The sequence below is a fragment of the Agelaius phoeniceus genome, chromosome 9, assembly GCF_051311805.1.
Source record: "Agelaius phoeniceus isolate bAgePho1 chromosome 9, bAgePho1.hap1, whole genome shotgun sequence".
Classification (NCBI taxonomy): Eukaryota; Metazoa; Chordata; class Aves; order Passeriformes; family Icteridae; genus Agelaius; species Agelaius phoeniceus.
In genome coordinates, this window is record NC_135273.1 from 11,906,373 (window position 1) to 11,926,085 (window position 19,713).

At 42.3% G+C, this 19,713-nt stretch overlaps 1 protein-coding gene across 1 annotated transcript in view; it reads left to right on the plus strand.

The window, feature by feature from the left end:
* Window positions 1-1,012: 1,012 nt before the first annotated feature.
* Window positions 1,013-19,713, plus strand: part of COL17A1 (collagen type XVII alpha 1 chain) — a 35,085-nt gene continuing 16,384 nt past the window's right edge. The window contains exons 1-25 of the mRNA XM_077183564.1: window positions 1,013-1,118; window positions 3,316-3,381; window positions 4,578-4,676; window positions 6,629-6,766; window positions 7,121-7,168; window positions 8,069-8,104; window positions 9,701-9,748; window positions 10,072-10,215; window positions 11,412-11,555; window positions 12,262-12,333; window positions 12,742-12,822; window positions 13,157-13,222; window positions 14,181-14,342; window positions 14,710-14,799; window positions 14,939-14,983; window positions 15,573-15,722; window positions 16,146-16,361; window positions 16,658-16,696; window positions 16,828-16,854; window positions 17,314-17,340; window positions 17,827-17,889; window positions 18,062-18,166; window positions 18,665-18,727; window positions 19,115-19,150; window positions 19,293-19,346. Of these exons, the coding sequence (XP_077039679.1) occupies window positions 1,013-1,118; window positions 3,316-3,381; window positions 4,578-4,676; window positions 6,629-6,766; window positions 7,121-7,168; window positions 8,069-8,104; window positions 9,701-9,748; window positions 10,072-10,215; window positions 11,412-11,555; window positions 12,262-12,333; window positions 12,742-12,822; window positions 13,157-13,222; window positions 14,181-14,342; window positions 14,710-14,799; window positions 14,939-14,983; window positions 15,573-15,722; window positions 16,146-16,361; window positions 16,658-16,696; window positions 16,828-16,854; window positions 17,314-17,340; window positions 17,827-17,889; window positions 18,062-18,166; window positions 18,665-18,727; window positions 19,115-19,150; window positions 19,293-19,346 (2,125 nt within the window). The remainder of the gene's footprint in view (window positions 1,119-3,315; window positions 3,382-4,577; window positions 4,677-6,628; window positions 6,767-7,120; window positions 7,169-8,068; window positions 8,105-9,700; window positions 9,749-10,071; window positions 10,216-11,411; window positions 11,556-12,261; window positions 12,334-12,741; window positions 12,823-13,156; window positions 13,223-14,180; window positions 14,343-14,709; window positions 14,800-14,938; window positions 14,984-15,572; window positions 15,723-16,145; window positions 16,362-16,657; window positions 16,697-16,827; window positions 16,855-17,313; window positions 17,341-17,826; window positions 17,890-18,061; window positions 18,167-18,664; window positions 18,728-19,114; window positions 19,151-19,292; window positions 19,347-19,713) is intronic.

The following is a 19,713-nucleotide window of genomic DNA, read 5'->3' on the forward strand; positions in this document are numbered from 1 at the left end:
TTTGCATCATTTCAACCTAGAAAATGAGCAGATTTGGAAGAATGATTTGGTTTATTCAGTTCTGACTGTGTTGGTTTTGATAAAATGACTTGAAAGTAACAGTTACAGAGCAGAACAAGAAAATCAAATTCCCAGTTTGTGGGATCAAAAGAGATAAGGGATCATTTTGTAACCAGTTCTTTTAGTTCCAGGCCAGTGGCAGCTAAAAGGCTTGGTTAAGAGGAAGGAACACCTAAAAGACCTGTGATATGGTGGAAAGCATAGTCAGTGGTATCATTTGGAGACATCTACTGAGTGTCAGAGTATTTATGATCAAAAGGTTCTGCTTACATTAAATATTATTAATCTCAGCACCTGCAGGTGTCTCTTTCTCCTAATGGAGTGTCTCACAGCAGGAACCCCTGGAGAGAGGAGAGAGCTGAAAGGTTGTGCTGTGAGTACAACAGCACTGTGAGATGAAAACTGGGAGATCATTGTGGAGGGATGAAAGTATCTGAAATGTGCTTGCTTTTATTTTTCCACCAAAGGACACCTTTGTGGTTATTCCACTCCCCTTTGAAAGATACCAGTAATAAACTTTATTACCATTGCATACAATACCTAGATTCTAAAATGAGGAGGGGATTGAGTGTCCCATCTCAGAATGGCTTAGTGTCCTTGCCAGTGTTGCACTGCAGTGAAGTGGAGCAGGGGATGCAAGAGTTACCCTGCATTGTCAGGCTTTTGTGGAAAGCACAGATCTGAGCACATCTGGCAATGCTGGGCAGTTTTTAGTATCCTGCTTTCAATGCTGTACAGAGAAGAAGCAGCCTGCACAAGTGTGGCAGTGCCACACCTCTCCTGGTTCTGAGTGCCAATAGTGGCTGCAAGTTCTCAGTTTCTGTGGGTGCCACAAGCACACTACAGCCCCTGGCTTATGTGGAAGGGACCATAGTGTTGCTGTCTTACCTCCCTGCACTGTTTGAGTGACCCTGTTCACAAGTTGCTGCTTGTTGCTCCGAGATGACTGCAAATGACTTCTCTGATTCAACAGCGCTGTTGCTGTGCCACAGACATAGCCCACAGCTATGCCTTTGTGACTCCAGATAGGAGCCTGGGAGATGAGTCAGGCCTGGCAGGTAATGGAAATGGAGCACAGTCAGTCTGCTGGCATCCATGTGCCAAGCACACATGCAAAGGCACTGTGTGCTGGGGCTGGACTGTGGCATGCATGGCTCCAAAGATGGACTTTACCCTTTTCTTTTTTTTCATAATTGATATCACAGCAAGATACTTCCCTTTCTCAAGAGAGGGCAAAGATGCAAAAGATGCAGAAGATGCATTCGCTCCATGGTCGTGCTAGCCTCTTCCAGCACCCATAACCAGCACCACCTCCCAAAGGCAGAGAGAAAGTGGAGTTCTAAAAAGCAGTAGGAAAGCAGTTTCCAACTACAATTTGTGCTCCTTGCCAAAAACACTGATTAAGCCAGCAGTGCTGACATCTAGACAGCAGCTTCCAGCATCTCTTTTTAGGGAGGAAGCTTGAAAGATGCCTCCACTGTTGATGCAGTAAGGAAGAGTTGCAGAGATAATGCCTTTTCCTGGAGTGAATGACCAGAAACCCTTCTGTTGCAGGGGACTGTTACCCTGCTGGAGGAGGAACTCTCCTAATGCATGTAGCTGAAGCCTTGCTTGTGTGTTGGGATCAACACCCTGGAGAATCCCTTGGAAATCCCTCATGTTAGCAAGCATTGTAAGGGTTGAACAGCATCTGCTGCCACCAGGTTGTGTCAGGACTTGGATGTGGCCTCAGGAGCTCCACTTACAGAGCTGTCAGACAAGCTCAGGGTCAGCAGTGCAGTGTGAGGGCTGTGGGCACTGTGGTGTTCTCTGCAAAGTGCTGATGAGTCTGTCATGGGGGTAAAGTGGCTTGCCTGGCACTGTGCCTTCTCCACTCAAATTGTTCCTGTGCAACTCTGGGAATAGCAGGAGCTGGTTAAGGGCAGAATTAATCTGAATGTTGAATATTCCTGCAGATTCTCTGCTGCATCTTGCCTTGTGTCAGTGTTTATGCTTGGGCAGTACAAGTGTAACATCAAGGGGGCTGCAGTTCACAGAAGACTAAAAGGAATCATAAGGATCAAACTCAAATTTAACAGAAGTGGAGGACATGATCTAGGGTTCTGCATCAAGTTGGGCTTTAAAACTTGGAAGGGATTTTGCCCCAAGTTTTTTTTAGACTCAGCATCTTAAATGTGTTCATTTTGGTACAGCTGGGCCTTCAGTTTAAAGGACAGGACTTCAAATCCAGTGAAGAGCTTTGGCCTATGGTGGGCTTGTGTGTAAATTAAAATATCTTCCTTCTCATTGTTTGTGACTGCACAAGATGAAATGTTATCTTAGGAAGACTAGGAGTGAGCAATTGCGTGGTTCCTTCTGACAGAAGTGTTTTCTCTTCTAGATGATGTCTCTTTTTCACAATCATGTTTTTTTTGTGGTATTCCTGCCTTGGCAGACAGTCAGACCTTGGGTAGAGATTATAATTTTGACTAGAGAGGGATCCAAGTAATGAAAAAGAATGTACACAGCATTCACAGCATCAATTCCAGCATTGTGTAGACTGACCTGAGCTGGCATTAAAGTAGATAAGATTCCAAAGGCACAGACAGGGTCTCCAAACTGTTGCTGCACTACCTGTAAAATAAGGTAAAGCACTTCCTACCTTAAATTTCTTGCTGCCAAAAATAGGTAGTTCAAAGGTACCTCTGGTGTTTTTTCTGCTCTGCACTATTACTGTACTATTAATGCACTATTACTGTTAGCAGAGCAGCAGTATTTCTGCTGAGGTTTTTCTGGCAGTACTGGCAGGGTGCAGGGAGTTTACTCCTGCAGCTTTGCCTGCTCAGTTAATCCTGCACTGTTGAGTCTTGCCCAGAACAGATGTGTGGGAGTAGTGTTTTGATCCACTGGTTTTCATCAAACCTTTGTAGGGGCACAGCTGGAGACCACAATATAGTGTAGTCTGGTTATAAATCCAGGTCTAAACTCCATCACTGAGTGGATTTACTTCAACTGCCTCTATCTCACCTGTTGGCTTTACAGCCCTTCCTGGTGTTTCAGCTCTGCTGCCTTGTGCAGCATCCAGTGTTGTAGGTGGCAGTCCATCTGTAGTAGTCACATGGCTCTGGAAGGGCTCTGTAAACTCCCAGGCACAGACATCTTCCAAGCAGTCTAGTCCCCATCCAAAGTGAGCAAAGTGGTGGGATTTGTGGGGAGCTGTTGTGGTTTCTTACTCTTCACAGAGCTCTGAGTGCAGTCCCTCTGTTTTCCTTGCAGGTGGCAATGATATGGATTCTGTAACAAAGAAAACGAGGCAAGATGGATCAGAAGTTACTGAAAGACGTAAGGAGGAGATTTTTAATTTTTATATCACACCCAAAAAATCCCAGAAGTCAAAGGCCATTTCTGTAAGGGATTAAAAGCTGACCAGACGTCCAGAACTAAATTCTGCTCCTGGCCCTGGAGTCTGTGTTGAAGTCAGAATAAGGAATGGAATGGGCCAAGATCAGACATTTAGAGATGTGTATCATGACCTGATTGTTTAACCAGATGATTTCCCTGTGGTAGCATTTCTAACCCATAGTGCAGACACTGGGAGGCTGCTCCTACCTCTGGTATCAATGCCCTGGGTGGCCTAGAAATTGTTGGGTGGCTTTGTGTAAAACGGGTTAATTTTCTACTGACCTTATGAGAATTAACAAGTAGGAAGCTGCTCCCATGGGCTTTGCTGTTACAGCACTGACTGTGGTTCAGAAGTGCCCAGAAATTTTATAGGGATCTTGTACAGAAAAAAAATCTTTCATGGCAGTAATGTTCTTATTCAGAGCTAGAAAGACCAGCAAAGAAACATAGCATAGTGTGATAATGAGCCTACAGCTACAGCCCCAGGCAGTGTTGTCTTAAGGGACTTTTATTTAAATGAGTCAATCTTCTTTGAACAAGTCATGCTTTTGCATGGAGAATAGGTAGAACATTGATCCAGTTTGGCTATATTAACATGCCATTAATTCTGCACCCTTTCTTCTCTCAGTTATTACAGAGACTGTAACCACAAGACTGACATCCCTGCCACCCAGTAAGTAATTCTCAATCATTGCATTGCATCTGCCTGGTGTTCTGTTATTCATGCTGTTTTATTTGTCTGCATTATTTCCATAAATCCCTGGCTGCAGCAGATCTCAGTGCATAAAGATCTGCACCCAAAGGAATGCAATTTTCAGAAATGCCTTTCTCCCAAAACACTTGTTACTGGAGAGGAGTAGTATTTGAGGACCTGTCTGGTTGTCAGAAACAAAGCCACATAGTCTACTAAGGCTAGAAGACCAGACTCTGCAAAGATTTAAGTCTAATATAGGGTCTTCAGTGGTGATTGTCTGTTGGGAACAAGGACCAAAAGTGATCTCTCACCAGATATGAAGCTGTACTTGTAACTGAGTGTATGGACAACTTTGGGTCCCTCCTGCCTTCTCTTGCAGTGTCCTTGCTCTTCCTATCTCCTGCCTGGAGAGAATGTCTCATTTTGTGCTCATCTCTTTCAGAAGGAGGGAGCAGCAGTGGGCTCAAAACATCATCCCACACTGGAGGGAGTGGAGTGGAAAAGCGGTCGTACACCCATGGAAGCAGCTATGTGACTTCAGGTAAGGAGGGAAAGCATTGCCCAGTGGGAAACAGAGAGCAAAGGCAGCAGAAATGGGCTGAGGAGAGATTCAAGGCAGGGAAGTAGGGTGAGCCAGGGGCAAGGAAAACAGGAGTTATGAAAGTAGAAGTGCCAAATGCATACACAAAGCAAAGATATTCCTTCCCTAAAGGTGGGTTTGAGAATGTGTGAGTAAATGACAAAATCCTATTTTCCACAGGGAAAACTTAATTTCAGGAGAACAACAACAAAAAATATCATTCCTACTGTTTTTAAGAAATCATTCAGAAACTGAATTTCCCTTCTTTCAGTTTTTCCAAGTCATAGTCTTTCTGACTATTTTTGTTCTAAAGACAGTTTTGATTAATCTTTTTTGTTGATCTTGCTGAGGGTAGAATATTATTAAAGAAATTCCTAGAAAATGTTTTCTTATGTTTGTGTGCCCATGGCTTTAGCACTTCAAGCACTTTACCAGATTTTCTGGATGTGCTAAATCATTGTGTGCTGCCTACTCTGTAAAATTATTTCTTTAACAGCATTCTTTGCACAGCTGTTAGATTGTCATAGCAAAGGCTTCTAAAGACTAAGCTTCCTAGCCAGGTACCTGGCACACTTCTCTGTCCCCAGTGGGACTGACTGTACAGCTCTCTGAAAACATTCTCTATGCTCCAACAGAGCTGACAAACCAAAGGGAGTGAAGTGCACTTTGGAAGCTCAAGAGGAGAGTTAGCCATACCAAAGAGATCTGACAGACACCTGCATGCCAGTTAAAGGCCAGAGTGTGGAATCACTTTGCCTCAGGGCACAAGTGAAGTAACTCCACTGCAGATGTTGGTCTAATTGTCTGGACTGGCATCAATGTGAGAACTGAATCCAGTTCTTCAAACTCAGAGGACCATGCAGGATTACCATCTTCTTTTTTTCAGTATGTAGAAAAAGAGAAAATAACCTGAACTTCAGAGATACTGAGCTCTTGAAGTTTCAGAGAGCATGCTGTAGTCTCTTCTTTCCCATTTTCTTGCAGAATGCCTCTAACAGAGGCCTACTTGGCACAGTAGTTCTTTCTGCTGAATTAAATGGAAAAGTTACAGAACAAAATAGGTCCTCTTAGAGGGGAAGTTGGCATGAAAACCCTGTTGAGATGAAAAGAACACACTTTTTGTAGGGATGGGTAAACAATATCCAGTCTGATCCTGCTGATCAGCACAGATAGATTGCAGTTTATCACAGAGCTCCCTTTCCCTTTCAGTGCTGCACCCTGATCATACTCCAGCATTAGATTTTGTGCAAGAGTATGAACACAGTAATTATGGCTTGCCTCAGTTCCTTCTCCACAGCACTGATGTGAATTTGGAGGGAAATTGTTTCTTCTGTCTACATATAAAAGCTACTAATAATGTCCAGACTGTCTTGGGCCTGACACACACCTCAATCACTTCTCCAGAAAGTGGATTATGTGGGAGTGTGGATAGCTGCTTTAAGGGACTCATCTCTGCTTTCCATTATCTCATAAACTGCATCCTTCAGCACTTTGAGTTTGGTTTAACAGTCTCCCAGTTTTTGTAGCCTATGTCATGTAACACTTGAGTTAACAAATGAATCCATATCCTTAGCAAAACTCAGCATCATCCAGAGCTAAATTTGTTCCTGCTAAATTTGTCTCCTGCAGGGGAGATGGTTCACTATTACCCTAGGCCAGAACCTGGTTTCATACAAATCATTGACAAGATTTGTTTTGAAATAAATACACAGTTATACACAGTGATAACCAAACCTCTCTGCTGAGGACAGCCAGAGTTAGACCCTGATATTGTTCTTGTCCATCTCTAGTTGTGAAACCCCAGTGCAAGTTTGTCCAGCTCAGAAGATAGTAACATAAAGCACCCAGGGCATCTAGAGTCTACTGCCAGGACTTCTCTTCCATTTGCTGAGGGTGTTTTGTTTTGACCATAGGTGGAAGTAGTAGATTGAATTCAGCATCATCATCCTCCAGCTACAGACAAGCCCAGTCTCCCAGCTCTACTCTCACCAAATCACCTGGCTCAACATTTGAAAGAAAAACCTATGTCAACCGCCATGCAACATATGAAGGTATCACAGAACGTGCCATAGAAGGGAGGCAATGTGCAGTGCACTCTGAGGTCACATTAGTGCAGAATTGTCCCCAATCCCATTGTGGTTTTCCTAGGAAATAAACCATCAGAGACACAATTTAATCATTAAGTCCTATTTATCCTAAGAGTAATGCTTATTCCTAAAAGGAGTTGTGGCATATACTTGTTGAAAGATGATAGCAGCTCTTTCATGTGAAACCTGAATAGCTCCTTTTTTAAATGGAAATGTTTTCTGCCCACTGAGATTAAATAGTTGCCAGGAAGACATGTTTTGAAAGCTTTTAATGATCTTGTACAAAGTATTAATGAACATTTTTTCTGTTCTTTGCAGGGAGCTCCAGTGCCAACTCTTCTCCTGAGTTTCCCAGAAAAGATTTTGGTACGTCCGTTTTAGAGTTGCTCCTCAGAAGGTTATGGCAAGGTCATGTGAGTTGATGACCATAAAGGCTTTTTGCACATTTCTGTGTCCTGCTCTACCTATGCTACCTCTGTACTGGGCCATCTTGCAGCTTCTTCAGAGGAGTTATTTGGGATTTACATTAACAGCTGAAAGTCAGGTCTCTAGCTGATCATATTCAAACAGATAGTGGATACTGTGTATCTGCTACTCTCAGCTGCTTTTGTGATGCTCCCTGTATGATATAGGACATGGACAGGAGAACACAGATGTGGGATACTTCATAGCATTCCCTTACCCTTCTGGAATAGCTCAGAGAACAGCTGAAAGCAAGAAAGTCCAGACTCTTAGGATTTTGAGTCATTGCTGGATATACTTTTCCAGTAGCTCATTTCTAGACTTCATCAAGTTCATATGGAAAAATGAAGTGGCTATCAAGTGATATATTTACACTTAAACATTGTCAGCAGGTATTGTCTTGCCCTGTCCAAACTCTGAGCTGCTGATTTTACTCAGTGAAGGTAGTGAAACATTATGATCAGGTCACCTTTTGGCTCATAGAGGAGGCAGGGTTCACAATATCCAGCATTGGTCAGTGGGTTCAACAGGCCTCTTAACTTCCTTTTGACCATTTGAAATGTGACATCTCTACAAACAACATTTCTCTGTATGAAAAGAAACAGCATCTGGTCCAGAAAGGCTAAAGGTGCTGCTGATTCTTTAAAATACCTTATGGTCTAAAGAGGGCCTGATAAAATCTCTTAATGGTTCAGTTCTCCCTGAACTGAATATAAGCACACTGAGCAAGATCAGTGTGCTGATTTTCAGAGGTGTCACAGGCAGTAAAGACTAATACAGCTTTTCTCTCATTACTGTTCACAGCATCTGCCTCTACGAGAGGGAGAAGCCAAAGTCGAGGTGAGTGATGATGTTCTTTGAGAAGCCTCCTTTTTTCAGTTCAGCATAATTCAGGTGTGTTAAATAGACCTATTCTTGAGCTGGAATCCACCAGTTTAAGTGTAGAGCAGTCAGATGAGGTACATGGATCTGCACCACTTCAGATGTGAACCATTAATCTGGAGGCAGTTGTTTAAACAAGTTTGGTGTAAAAATTGACCTTAGTGAACGTCATGGTAGTTCAGACTGTGTCAGAAAGGAAGATATTCTTGGAACCCTGGATATTTGAGAACATAGTCTTCCATGTTGTCTGTTCACTACAGTAACCTTAGTCCATCCGTGCTCTGGGACCAGCCTCTGACATATTTACAGTAATTGCATTCATGCTTCTCCTACTGTGGTCTGTCTTGTAAACCATAAAGCCATACCCTGAAATAATCTCGTGCTGATAGTAAAGAGATGGTGAGGAAATTGCAGACTTAGTGTAGTCTGTAGCCAGCTCACTGTGAAACTCTGCATTGTTTAAATCATTCAGCTCTTCTAATAATTTATTAACAGTGTTGGGGAAAGAAGGATTATCTTGGTCTCCAAGAACGTAGTATCTGTTTCCAGTTGCTTGAAGAGGAAACTATAATGTCACTTTATTCAAGTTAATTTTAGCAGTGGGTATAAATCACAGCATGGTCTTGCACAGTCCTCTTGGAGAGTTTCACATTCCCAGTGATTCTGCCTCAGATCGTCACAGTCTCTTCACTACATACCTGAACTCCCAGCAGAACTAGGCCATGCATAATAAAGTAGACACCAGAGAATCTGGTCCAGCGTCTCATATTACTTCAGAAAATAATTCCAATTCATCATCTTCTCCACATGAATGCCAAGATACTATTTCTTTTCTAGTGCATGCACTGTCAGATTTCATCATGAGGGGCATGTATCACATGTTCTGGCTGACCACTTTGCTTGTGGGAGGCAAGTTTAAAGGCTTACCCCAGCCAAATCACATTAACTGTGTAGTTTCTTGTGCTGGACAGTAAAGGTCCAGTAAAAGTAAGGTAATAGCATTGAGTACCTGGTGAGAATGCTGGCTGAAAACTGGGCTGGTTACATTCAGTGAGCCAAAAGAGAAGTCAGTAAGTAGCATGAGGTGAATCATACAGCCCACTGTAGAGATGTCAGTTGTACCCAAGAAGTAGTAGGGAATTTGTGTATTTAGCAAACTTCTTTTGGCTCTCTAATTTTTTTTGTTCAGAGGGAAAATAAAAATAATATTTGTGATGAGTGGAAACATCAGTGTGATTGAGGACTGCATAATTAGACCTTCTGTATATCTGACAGTAGCAGCATTATTGACTTAATCAGAGGCCATAAATGAGTGAAATATAATTCCCTGAAATTTAAAGCAACAAAATTTGACCCCAAAACAAAAAGTCGCCCAAGCCCATTTGCTACCAATTTGCATGGGCGGTGAGTACTGCTCAGATTAAGCAGTCAGACAGCAAAGTGGAACACAGACAGCAAGAAGGCAGGAATTCACTTCAGCCTAAGGTTTCATTCCCAGCCCAGGGCACAAATGAATCTCTCTTCATATTCATGATCTGCTTTTTATCTTCCCAGAGAGTGAAATACGAGTCCGACTGCAGAGTGCGTCTCCCTCTGGCAGATGTAAGTTATTCCAGGGGTATTAGGGGTAAGGTAGAGGGTGTTGCTGCTAGGGTTATGTCTTTTCCTGTTAAAAACATTAATTTGCGTCCCCTTTCTGGACAAGGAAGCATGCTGTGGGTTAGGTGGTGCTCTTGCAAATATGTAAAATGGTACTTAGTCCCAGAAACATCCTCTAGAGCTTTGTCATTAAGTGGCCCCCCCAGAAAGTAACAACTTCATAGACATGCAGATAAATTCCACTGAATTATTTAGATCCAGACAAGATTACAGATCAATGAAACGCTGGCTTTTGGGTGACTCTGGACACTTGCTTTTCCTGCTAGGGACGGAGTTGGATGATGTGAAACGTTTGCTGAAAGGAAGTCGATCTGCCAGCTGCAGCCCTACTCGGTCATCCTCCGGTACCCTCCCGATACCAAAAAAGGCCGTGGTGGAGACAAAGATGGTCACTGAGAGCTCTCAGTCAGGTACTTGGCATTAGCAAATTGCAGTCATTCCAAACCGCATTTGCCATAAAAAGTACTCAGTTGTTAAGAACATCCAGTGGTGTTCCTGTACAGAAAAAGGGTCAGAATGCTGAAAAACTGTCCAGGTATTGCTGTAACAAGAGCCATCTTGGGTATCTTTCTAGTGATTAGTCTAATTTCCAAATAAATGAGTCCATTCTTTCTGCCACCAGTTTCAATTCAGAGGTATTTCTAGCAGAGATAAGAGCTCTAAGCAAATGTGTCTGAGAGTGATTTGATCTCTTATCTCCAAGTGAGACAGAGATAGGACTGGAGACAACATTTCAGTGAGTGATTTATTAGCCATTCCCTTTCATAATAACTCATCAGGAACTGTATGAGAAGACAAGGGGGAATGGCTTCAAACTGAAAGAGGGAGGCTTTGATCAGATGTTACGAAGAAATTCTTTGAGAGTGGTGAGGCACTGGCACAGGTTGCCCAGAGAGGTCGTGGACGGCCCATCCCTGGAAGTGTTCCAGGCCAGAATGGATAAGACTTTCAACAACTTGGTCTAGTGCAAGGTGTTCCTACCTATAGCAGGAGGTTGGAACTAGATTATCTTTGAGGTCCCTTTAATCCCAAACCATTCTGTGATTCTGTGATTCTATAACTGAAGTGGTATTTAAAATACTACAACCTATTTTACTTATTTATACACCTCCCTCACAACAGGGCTTGAGGAAGTGGTATTGACATTGACTCCATTGTCTTCCATAAGTATCTAAAAACAATATCTGTCTCTGTCTTACTCAGAGCTCCAATCCTATCTAAAACAGAATTTTAGTCCAGTGCACTAGTTAACCAATCGGAGACATATGTGAGAAGCAAATGCCATACATCCCGTGGCCCAGGGTGATTTATTAATGGAATGGCAGACTGGGGTGGTTTATTCTGGTACCATACCATCTATGAGCAATGAAATTTCTTCAAGGTGTTTCGTGAATGATCATGCTATTCGGTCAATCTATATTCCATTGGTTAAAGTTTGTAATCAGCTGACATTTGAGGTCAGTTATGCCATGCTAACCTGGAGTCATTGGGATGACTCTACAAGGGTAATTGAAATGTAAGTTGTTTGCCCTATAAACCTTCAGTGTATGCTAAGCCACAAGCCTGGCCTTGTTGAAAACCACTTCTGTCTGCTTGGTTTTTGCAGTGTCAGGGACATATGACACAACCATACTGAATACTGCCCTCCCTTCATACATGTGGTCCTCCACTCTGCCTGCTGGGTCTTCCCTTGGTGGATACCATAACAGCTCTTCCTTGATCAATGCCATGTCTCACTCTACAGGATCAGGTATGCTCCGTAGATTGCCCAGGTTTGAAGGATGGAACTATCCTGAAACTGGGTCAAAAGCAGTTTTTTTTTGCACAGCACGAACTAAAATGATGGAATAATCAAAATGGTAAGGGATGTGCTTGAATTTTCTCTGGTTTTCTGTAATTTGGTGCTCTCTGCTTCTACACTGAATCTATCTCAAAATCCTTCTTTGTGAGATTTATTGTCCTGGCTCTCTGACTGTCATTAAATTTTGATGTCATCTTTATAAAAGAGATCAAGCTCACATTCCCTAAAAAAACTAGTTTAGACTCAAACTTATATTGGATTATCCTGACCCATTGTAAGAATGGCTCATATACTAACAATATTATAAGTAAGTTTTGTGTGTTCTTACACCTGGTGAGGCCTATTTCTAAATGCCAGGGATTCTGCATTCCCCAGCTGCAGAGAAAAACCACAAGAAGCTTTATGATGGAGTAGTATTTAAAGCTTTACTTTCTCTCACTGCCATATGATCTCTTCTTGTCTGAAGTAGGATTTTTTTGCCTTTGTCAGTTCAGTAAATGGTGGTTTATTGTCAAGATTTTTCCTCTGTGCAATTACTGTGCATTATCATTAGTTGCATTTCCAAGTTGACTCTTAATTTCTGGGACCATTGACCTTTGGGTGCTAGATTTATGATTTGAGAGGAGTAATAACATTTCACTTCCTCTTTCTGCAGTTTTTGGTGTTCCAAATAACCTGGCTCCCAGCAATCATACTCTGAATGCGGGCCTGAGCTCTTCCTCTACAGGTCAGATTTTACTTCCCTTCACACTTTGACAGCACTGCATTTCTGGCACTGACAACTACAGTGCAATAATACCAATATACCAGTTTCTCTCCTGTTCCTCATCTGAGTGTCAGCAGCTCTTTGCCCCACCTGCAGAAATGTCCATGCAGCCCTGAGACCTCACAATGTAACTCGAGATAATGTTTTAAAATGGTCACCATTATTGTCCTGAGCCAACAATGACAATACAGCAAGATGAACTAAGTTAGAAAACATTTTGTTGTAAGGCCTCTGGTGCCTCCAGAAAGCTGGTGAAATTTGTTGGGAGAGGTCATTATTTTTGTGTCACTGGTTTTGTTTGGGTTTTAGCAGAATGCCACCTGCACTGCAAGACTCATATAACCCTCATTGCAATTATTTTCTTTGCAGTATTTGGAGTTCAAAACAATCTGTCTCCAACATCTTCTGCAACCCAGAATGCTACAACAACCTCTGCAAGTCAGCAACAAAGTAAGCCTGGGGAAAGTGTGAGGGTCACCAATGTGTGCTTCCTTCTCCCACCTTTTCTGTAGTGACTAGAAGGTTCATCTTGACAGAGGCCCCTCATCACCTTCTTCTTGTGTGGCACAGTGTGGTATGAAGGGAGAGTGAGGAACATCTCTGCTGTGCATGTGCAGGAACAGCTCCCAGTGCTGATGCACTAGAAATTTGCTTGCTGGGGAAACCCTTGGTTGTTTGAGCTGTCCTAGGAACACTGAATGAGAAAAGATTTTTGAAATGTTTTGGTGTGTGTAGATCCCTTGTTATTCTTCATCTCTGTAATTGTTGAATTTCTTCTTTGCAGCATATGGGATGAAGAACACTTCTCAGAGCAACACCATGGCAAGTACTGGTGGGTCTGCCTCAGCAGGTGAGTCTGTCATTCACAGGTGTTTAGGCATGGCCTCGTACAAGCATATCATAAAAATGAGTTAGAGACTCAGTGAGTGACACTCAGGTGCATAACTTGTCTCTAGCCAAGTTTCCTACCAGTACCTTTCTGAAAAGAAACAGTCAGAATCCAAGAATGAGCAAATGAACTGGTCTGATTCAGTTCTCTACAATAATTTGGATTGTTTAATTCTGAGCTATTTCTGCTCAGCAGGCAGGAAGCTGGATAGAAGAAGACACATTTGAAATTTTACTTTATTTGAAGCCAAAACATTTGCAATGTTGCTCTTAAAAATAATTTTTCAGTTGTACCGGTTTCAGCTTCAACCATTCAAAAATGAAGGAGTTGACTCACACATGACCAGAATATGTTTTTTTAATGAGGAAAGCCCTTTGTCCTTGAACAGTAGGATTCATCCTTTACAGATCTTTTCTGCAATTCTGAGAGTTATAAATTACTTTTTTTTTTGTCTGTATGTAAAGAAAGCCAAGTTTGCCTTGTAATCCAAGGACTCCCAAAGACAAGGCTTAAAAATAGATGTAAAGACCACAGAAGTTATGATAACATTTCTAACAAATGTTTACTCCAGGTTCTGCTAGAGTAATGGAATGAGTTTCTCTGACTCCACAGGAAGTGTGCTTGAGGAGCAAAGAGCTCATTGAGCAGATCACTTCTACATATGATTGAATTCCAGATGTTCCCCAGTTCTGCCAGCAGGGCCTCCCCTGCTAGTGAAATGCACAGAAGAAAGCTAATGACATGCACAGCTCTCCTGTTACCTTTAGTGGCCAGCCTCTTACAGGGCTCTTTTTGTACTGGCAACCCCAATCACAATGTGCCCACCTGTTTTTATGAACAAAAGTGATGTGGCTTGTAGTTACAGGCTCAATGGCCCACACTCATCTCCTCTCTACAATCTTTTACAAAAATATTGCAGGAGGAACTGTTGTGAGCTCCCAGGGAGATGACATTCTGCGCAAAGACTGCAAGTTCCTGCTGCTGGAGAAGGAGAAGGCACCTGCAAAGGAGATGGAGCTCTTGGTCATGGCAAAGGACACTGGCAAAGTGTTTAGTGCTTCTAACGCTGGGCTTAGTGGAGGTAACATTCCTCTTTCAGGACATGTGGTTATTTTGAGGGCAGAGAAATGGAGATTGATCATAAGAGAAGTTCAATGTTCAGGGCACTGCACCTAACTTGTACATCATACAAGAACCTCTGACAGGCAGGCAGCTCTTAACCATGCCAGCTGAAATCTGGGTCTGGCTTTTGCATTTGAACCTCCAGAGTGTGCCTTGGGATATTTCACAAAGCTCAGGAGCTTTGAGAGAAAAAAAAACTTAGATCTGGTTTAGACAGGCAGAGCTATTGTGTCATCCCAAGAAAAATACCCCTTTACCAATGAAAGAAGATTGGCCTGGTTTAACTTCTCGTGTAATGTTTCTAATTATATTTGCTTCCTGTTCAGGATCTTTTGGAGAAGACACCTTGAAGAAAGAGAAGCAGGGATTTTCCTCCTCTTATGCTACAGATACTGGCCTAAAATCAGATGCAAATGGTAAGAATTTGTTCTTGTGGAAACGCAACACAGCTTTCTCCTTCTGCTTCCATTACTACCTTTCCCTTTCAAGCCCATGCTCTAAATTTTGTCATGCACAGAAAGACTGATAAAACCTCTTTTACTGTTGTTAAAACAGGAGGGCTGAAATCTATGCCAAAACGGGACAAGGAAACTTATGCAGGTAAGTGATGCCACTCAGACTTTCATTGGAAGAAGCACCAAAGCACAATACACAAAAAAGCAGTTGTTCTTGAGGGACATGAGTGGTCTCTGAGCAATGAATCAGAGGGAAGGAATGTACAGGAGGCTACCAGAGAAATTGGTACCAGTGATTTGATTGTAGATAAGTGGACAGTTGGGTTATTTTTGCACGACTAGAGAAAATCAGATAGCTGACAGTCCAGCTGCATCCTGCTACTGGGACAGATTTTTGGGGGAGAGAGGGCTCAGACAGACCATGCTGGCTATTGCTGTCATTTATGGCTCAGATCTGTATAAAAAATTTACCCCCATGTGATCATGTTTTCCAGCTGTTATTTTAAAATGCACTGAGTGTTTTTGTCTCCTGTTTTAATTCCCTTTGGAAATATTGTTCCCATCTTCCACAGGGACTAGGATTGCACTCACCATGTGCACAGAGTGGCATAAAGATTTTTTCCATAGCCCTCTGTATAATGGATCAAGCCTTGATGTTCTTATTGTAAGAGATTCTTAACTCTGAAGAAAAGGAACTCTTCATTAACCAGGAGATTCTTCCTTCCCTCTTCCAGAAATACGAAGTGGTGATGCAGGAGGTGCAATTGGATCAGCACCATCCTGGTGTCCTTGTGGTTCCTGCTGTAGCTGGTGGAAATGGCTCCTGGGTTTGCTTCTAGCCTGGTTGTTTCTCCTTGGATTGCTTTTTGGACTCATTGCTCTGGGTAAGAAATAACTGAGGAAAAAAATGTTGAATGGTATAGAATGACAAAGGGTTTAAGCTGGGAACAAGCCCAAGCACCAGAGATACCAAGCCAGAGAACTGAGGGAAACATTCAGCTTGATGGTGACTTGCCACTGAGATACTACAAATGGACAGAAAGAAGGCTTAAGGAATACAGTCTTTGTTAAGGAGTTATATAGTCTTGGGGTGTGTAGGATAGGAAAGCTCCTGAGATCTGAGGTCTACTGCTCCAAGACTGACAGATTCCACAGCTGTCATTTAAATTCCAGATATCCCTTCTGGGAAAAAAAAGAAAAAAAGAATTCTGCAAAACTCAGTGTTGCTATGTTCCTGTCATAGCATGGATATTTCAAGCATGCATATCTGGCAGCATGTTCCCTAGCATTTTCCTTTAACCTTCCAGCTGAAGAAGTGAGAAAGCTGAAATCTCGTGTGGAAGACCTGGAAAAAATCAATGGTGGCCTCCTGGCAATTAACCAAGGGAATTCAAAAATAGAAAAGGATGTTTCAAGAGTAGATTTTCTTCATGGTAACTCACTCTCCTCAACCTTCCCATATGAAAATGAAGAGTCAGTCTGGTTGATGGTGAAGAGCAGACTGAATAAGGAAATAGAACGAGGTGAGCAGAGTCAAAAAATGAACCCATACCTTATTTCTCATGCTACTTTTGTTAGCAAGGGAAAGGTGATTTGCTTCTGTTTAGCACATGATGGAAAGAGATGAACAACAGAGCAGCTAACATTCTCCCATCTTTAGAAATTTCATGTATTTGTGAAAACAAATTTACCAAGGAAACTCACAAACCATACTGTGCTGCCTGTAGCCTGAAATCCAAATAGATGTATCCTTGTTCTTGAAAGAGTAGCTACTCTGCTGTATAATGAACTCTAACAGCCCCTTCACTTCCTCTTGCAGGCTACTTCCGAGGGGAGAGAGGAGAACGTGGTGAGAAAGGTACAGCCATATAGTCCTTCTCTTCCCCTGTCCAATTCCTTGGCTCTGGCAATGCACAATTTTGTAGAAGACAAAATGAATGACATGGATGTCTCTTGATTCAATTTTTTTTTTTTTTTCACTTTTCTCAGGTGACATGGGAATACAAGGTCCCAAAGGTGAGTCTGGAGTTACCTGCTTTCTCAGATAGATTGGCAGCCTGTCATAGGACCTGGGTAGAAAATGGTTTTTTGTTACTCCAGAATGTGGAGAAGCTGATGCCAGTTATCTGTTAGTTCAGATATTGTTGTGAAGGTTGGGGTTTTTCTCCTGTTTTCTGGTCAAAGAAAACAGAAGATCTCGCTTTGGATTCAGAAGCTCCTTTTGCCTGGATGAAAGTCATTCCTGAAGCCAGGCTCTACCTGTTTTAATCACAGAGTGCTTCAGTGCCCAGAGGGTTTTGCATGGTGTGAATGATCCAATTATTTACATAAATACAAGGGAGACAATTGCTGAAACACTACAACTTGTAAATATTCCAGGAACATAAACTTCTTTTTATGAGGATGAGGGTTAGCCAAAGTGACAAAAAGAGAAAACTTATTCCCCACTGACTGTCTCTTTGTTTCTGTCTACAGGTGATCGAGGACTTCCTGGTGCCCCAGGTGGGCTATAGTTCAGTTCCTCTTTAAGGGAGGACATTTATTTACATTACTGTGGGCAAGAACAAATTCAGCATTTTCTTGCAAAATTCCTTGAACTTAGCTCAAGGTGGTTCTCTGAAGAGTCAATATTTAGCATAGATTAAGTCACTTGATTAATACCTTGGTGCTGAGCTACAGACACAGCTCAGAGACTTGGTTACAAGCAAAGCCTAGGCCAGACTTCCCCTTAGTTGAACATGCTGAATTTGTGAAGATTCTAGTCTAGCACTGAAAGAGTCCTACAGCTGCATTAATACTTGGTTCAGCTTTCCTGTGCTTTTATATGTATTGTGTTCTTCTAAAGAGATTAAGTAGCCACCTTATGAGTAATATATTCTTTAGTCCATAGAATTAATCTCTCCAGGCTTGAGATTTCCCTAAGTTGCATGTTATTGTTTTATGGTACATAGTCAAGAACTCTGAACACTTACTGTGTTTTCTTTCCAGGCATTCCTGGTCCAATTGGGCATGCAGGACCAGAAGGACCAAAAGGCCAGAAGGGAAGCATGGGTGAGCATCTCTGTCAGTGCTGTGAGTCATTCCCAACTGACTGACACATGGCACAGGAGTACAGACACCTGGCTGGTGTGATTGCCTTCCCAGTGGAGCCAGCCATGGATCCTTTTGCCCAAGGCCTCCCTCCCACAGACACCTGGTGTTACAAGGCTTTTGTTTCCTGTAGGTGAGCCTGGCATGGAAGGTCCCATGGGACAAAGAGGTAGAGAAGGGATGCCAGGGCCTCGAGGGGAACCAGGACCACCTGGATTTGGAGAAAAAGGAGACAGAGGTAGGAACCAAGTGTCTTGTTGTTGGATAAGACAGAGAAGGACAAAAGCAAGAGTTTGGTCCTGATTAATAGAACACCTCAGTGATAAAATTTGATTTCACTATTCAAATCCAGATTTCATATCTATACATTTCCCAGCACAGATTAATATGTCCTTAGGGATTATTTTTTTTGTCAGACTTATAATGGGTAAACAAGGATTGCTTTGGTTTCCCAGATGTTACAGTCAAGTCTGAGTCTGACAGAACCAAAATCACTTTACTATCAAGGTTATCTTCTTCCCTGTTATCCAGATCATCAAAGCTGGGGAATTCATCTTGCTAAAGCCCAGAGAGCTTATATTCTTCTCTTGGAAAGTGCATATCTATTTGAGTGTTTTGAACTGATGAGCAGATTATTCATGACACTTACCAGAGAAAGAATAACAGTAGATGGAATAATGGAAAAATGGAACCATGGCTCTATTCTACCTTGTCTATTCATGCTCTTATTTTGCAGGTGCTATTGGTGAGCCAGGTCCTCCAGGGCCACCTGGACCCCCAGGTTCTACTGGCCTAAAAGGTAAATGTGAAAATGGAGAGAGAACACTTAACAGAGAGGTTAGGAGTAAATGGGCACTCCAGCTGTCCCATTTCACTTGTGTTGCTCTGCAGTAACCAGAAAAGTGAACTAATGGTCTGAAGCACATATCCCAGCATCTCAGCTCAGATAGATGGCTTGGGTCTCTTTACTTAAGTGGAAAACATTTCCTCAATGTCACAAGGACTAAGTTTTCTAAATTTGTTGTCCTGGTTTTGAGGATGCCAGTAATGCAAATTCTTCTAGTGGCTGGGGAGCTTCCAATCCACTAAACACCTGTTGGGTTGTAGATGCTGTAGGGCAAACTGAAAGCAATTTGATCATTTGCTAATTGTGGTGTTACTAAAAGAAAATCCATGTTCCTTACAGGTCTGATGGGTTCTCCAGGCCCACAAGGTCCTCCAGGTGAGTGCTGTACTACTTTGCTGTGGCATCTAGAGACTGGGGAGAACAAAAACAGAGTGACAGTTTCTCATAGTTTTTCTGCTTCAGTGATGCATAGTGGTGAGTGGGGTGAATGAAAACCCCCCATCTCATTTTTCTGCAGGTCCTCCTGGCCTACAAGGATTTAGAGGTGAAGCAGGACTCCCAGGTGCTAAAGGTAACTTTCTCTTCCTCTTGGCAATTAAAGCAGCATTAGCTGAGGTGCTTTTCTAGCACTGTTCTGAGCAGTAGATGTGATCTGACCATGTCACATTTTGATTCTATGAGCAAAGAAAAGCATAAGACTGAAGAAAAGGGAGGCAAACCAAAAATTAGTCAGTGATTGCTAGCAAATATTGAGAAATGCAGGAGACACAGAGGTAATATAGCAGTCTAAGAGAGGGAAAACAGTTGTGTGGATGGAGCTGTGTTAAAGGAAAAGAATTTCCAGTTTGAGTTTGTCTGGTGACACAGAATCTGTATTTCCCTTGTGATTTTTCTTGATGCATTAAATGCCTTTCCCTCATGATTTGTTTCTACCATTG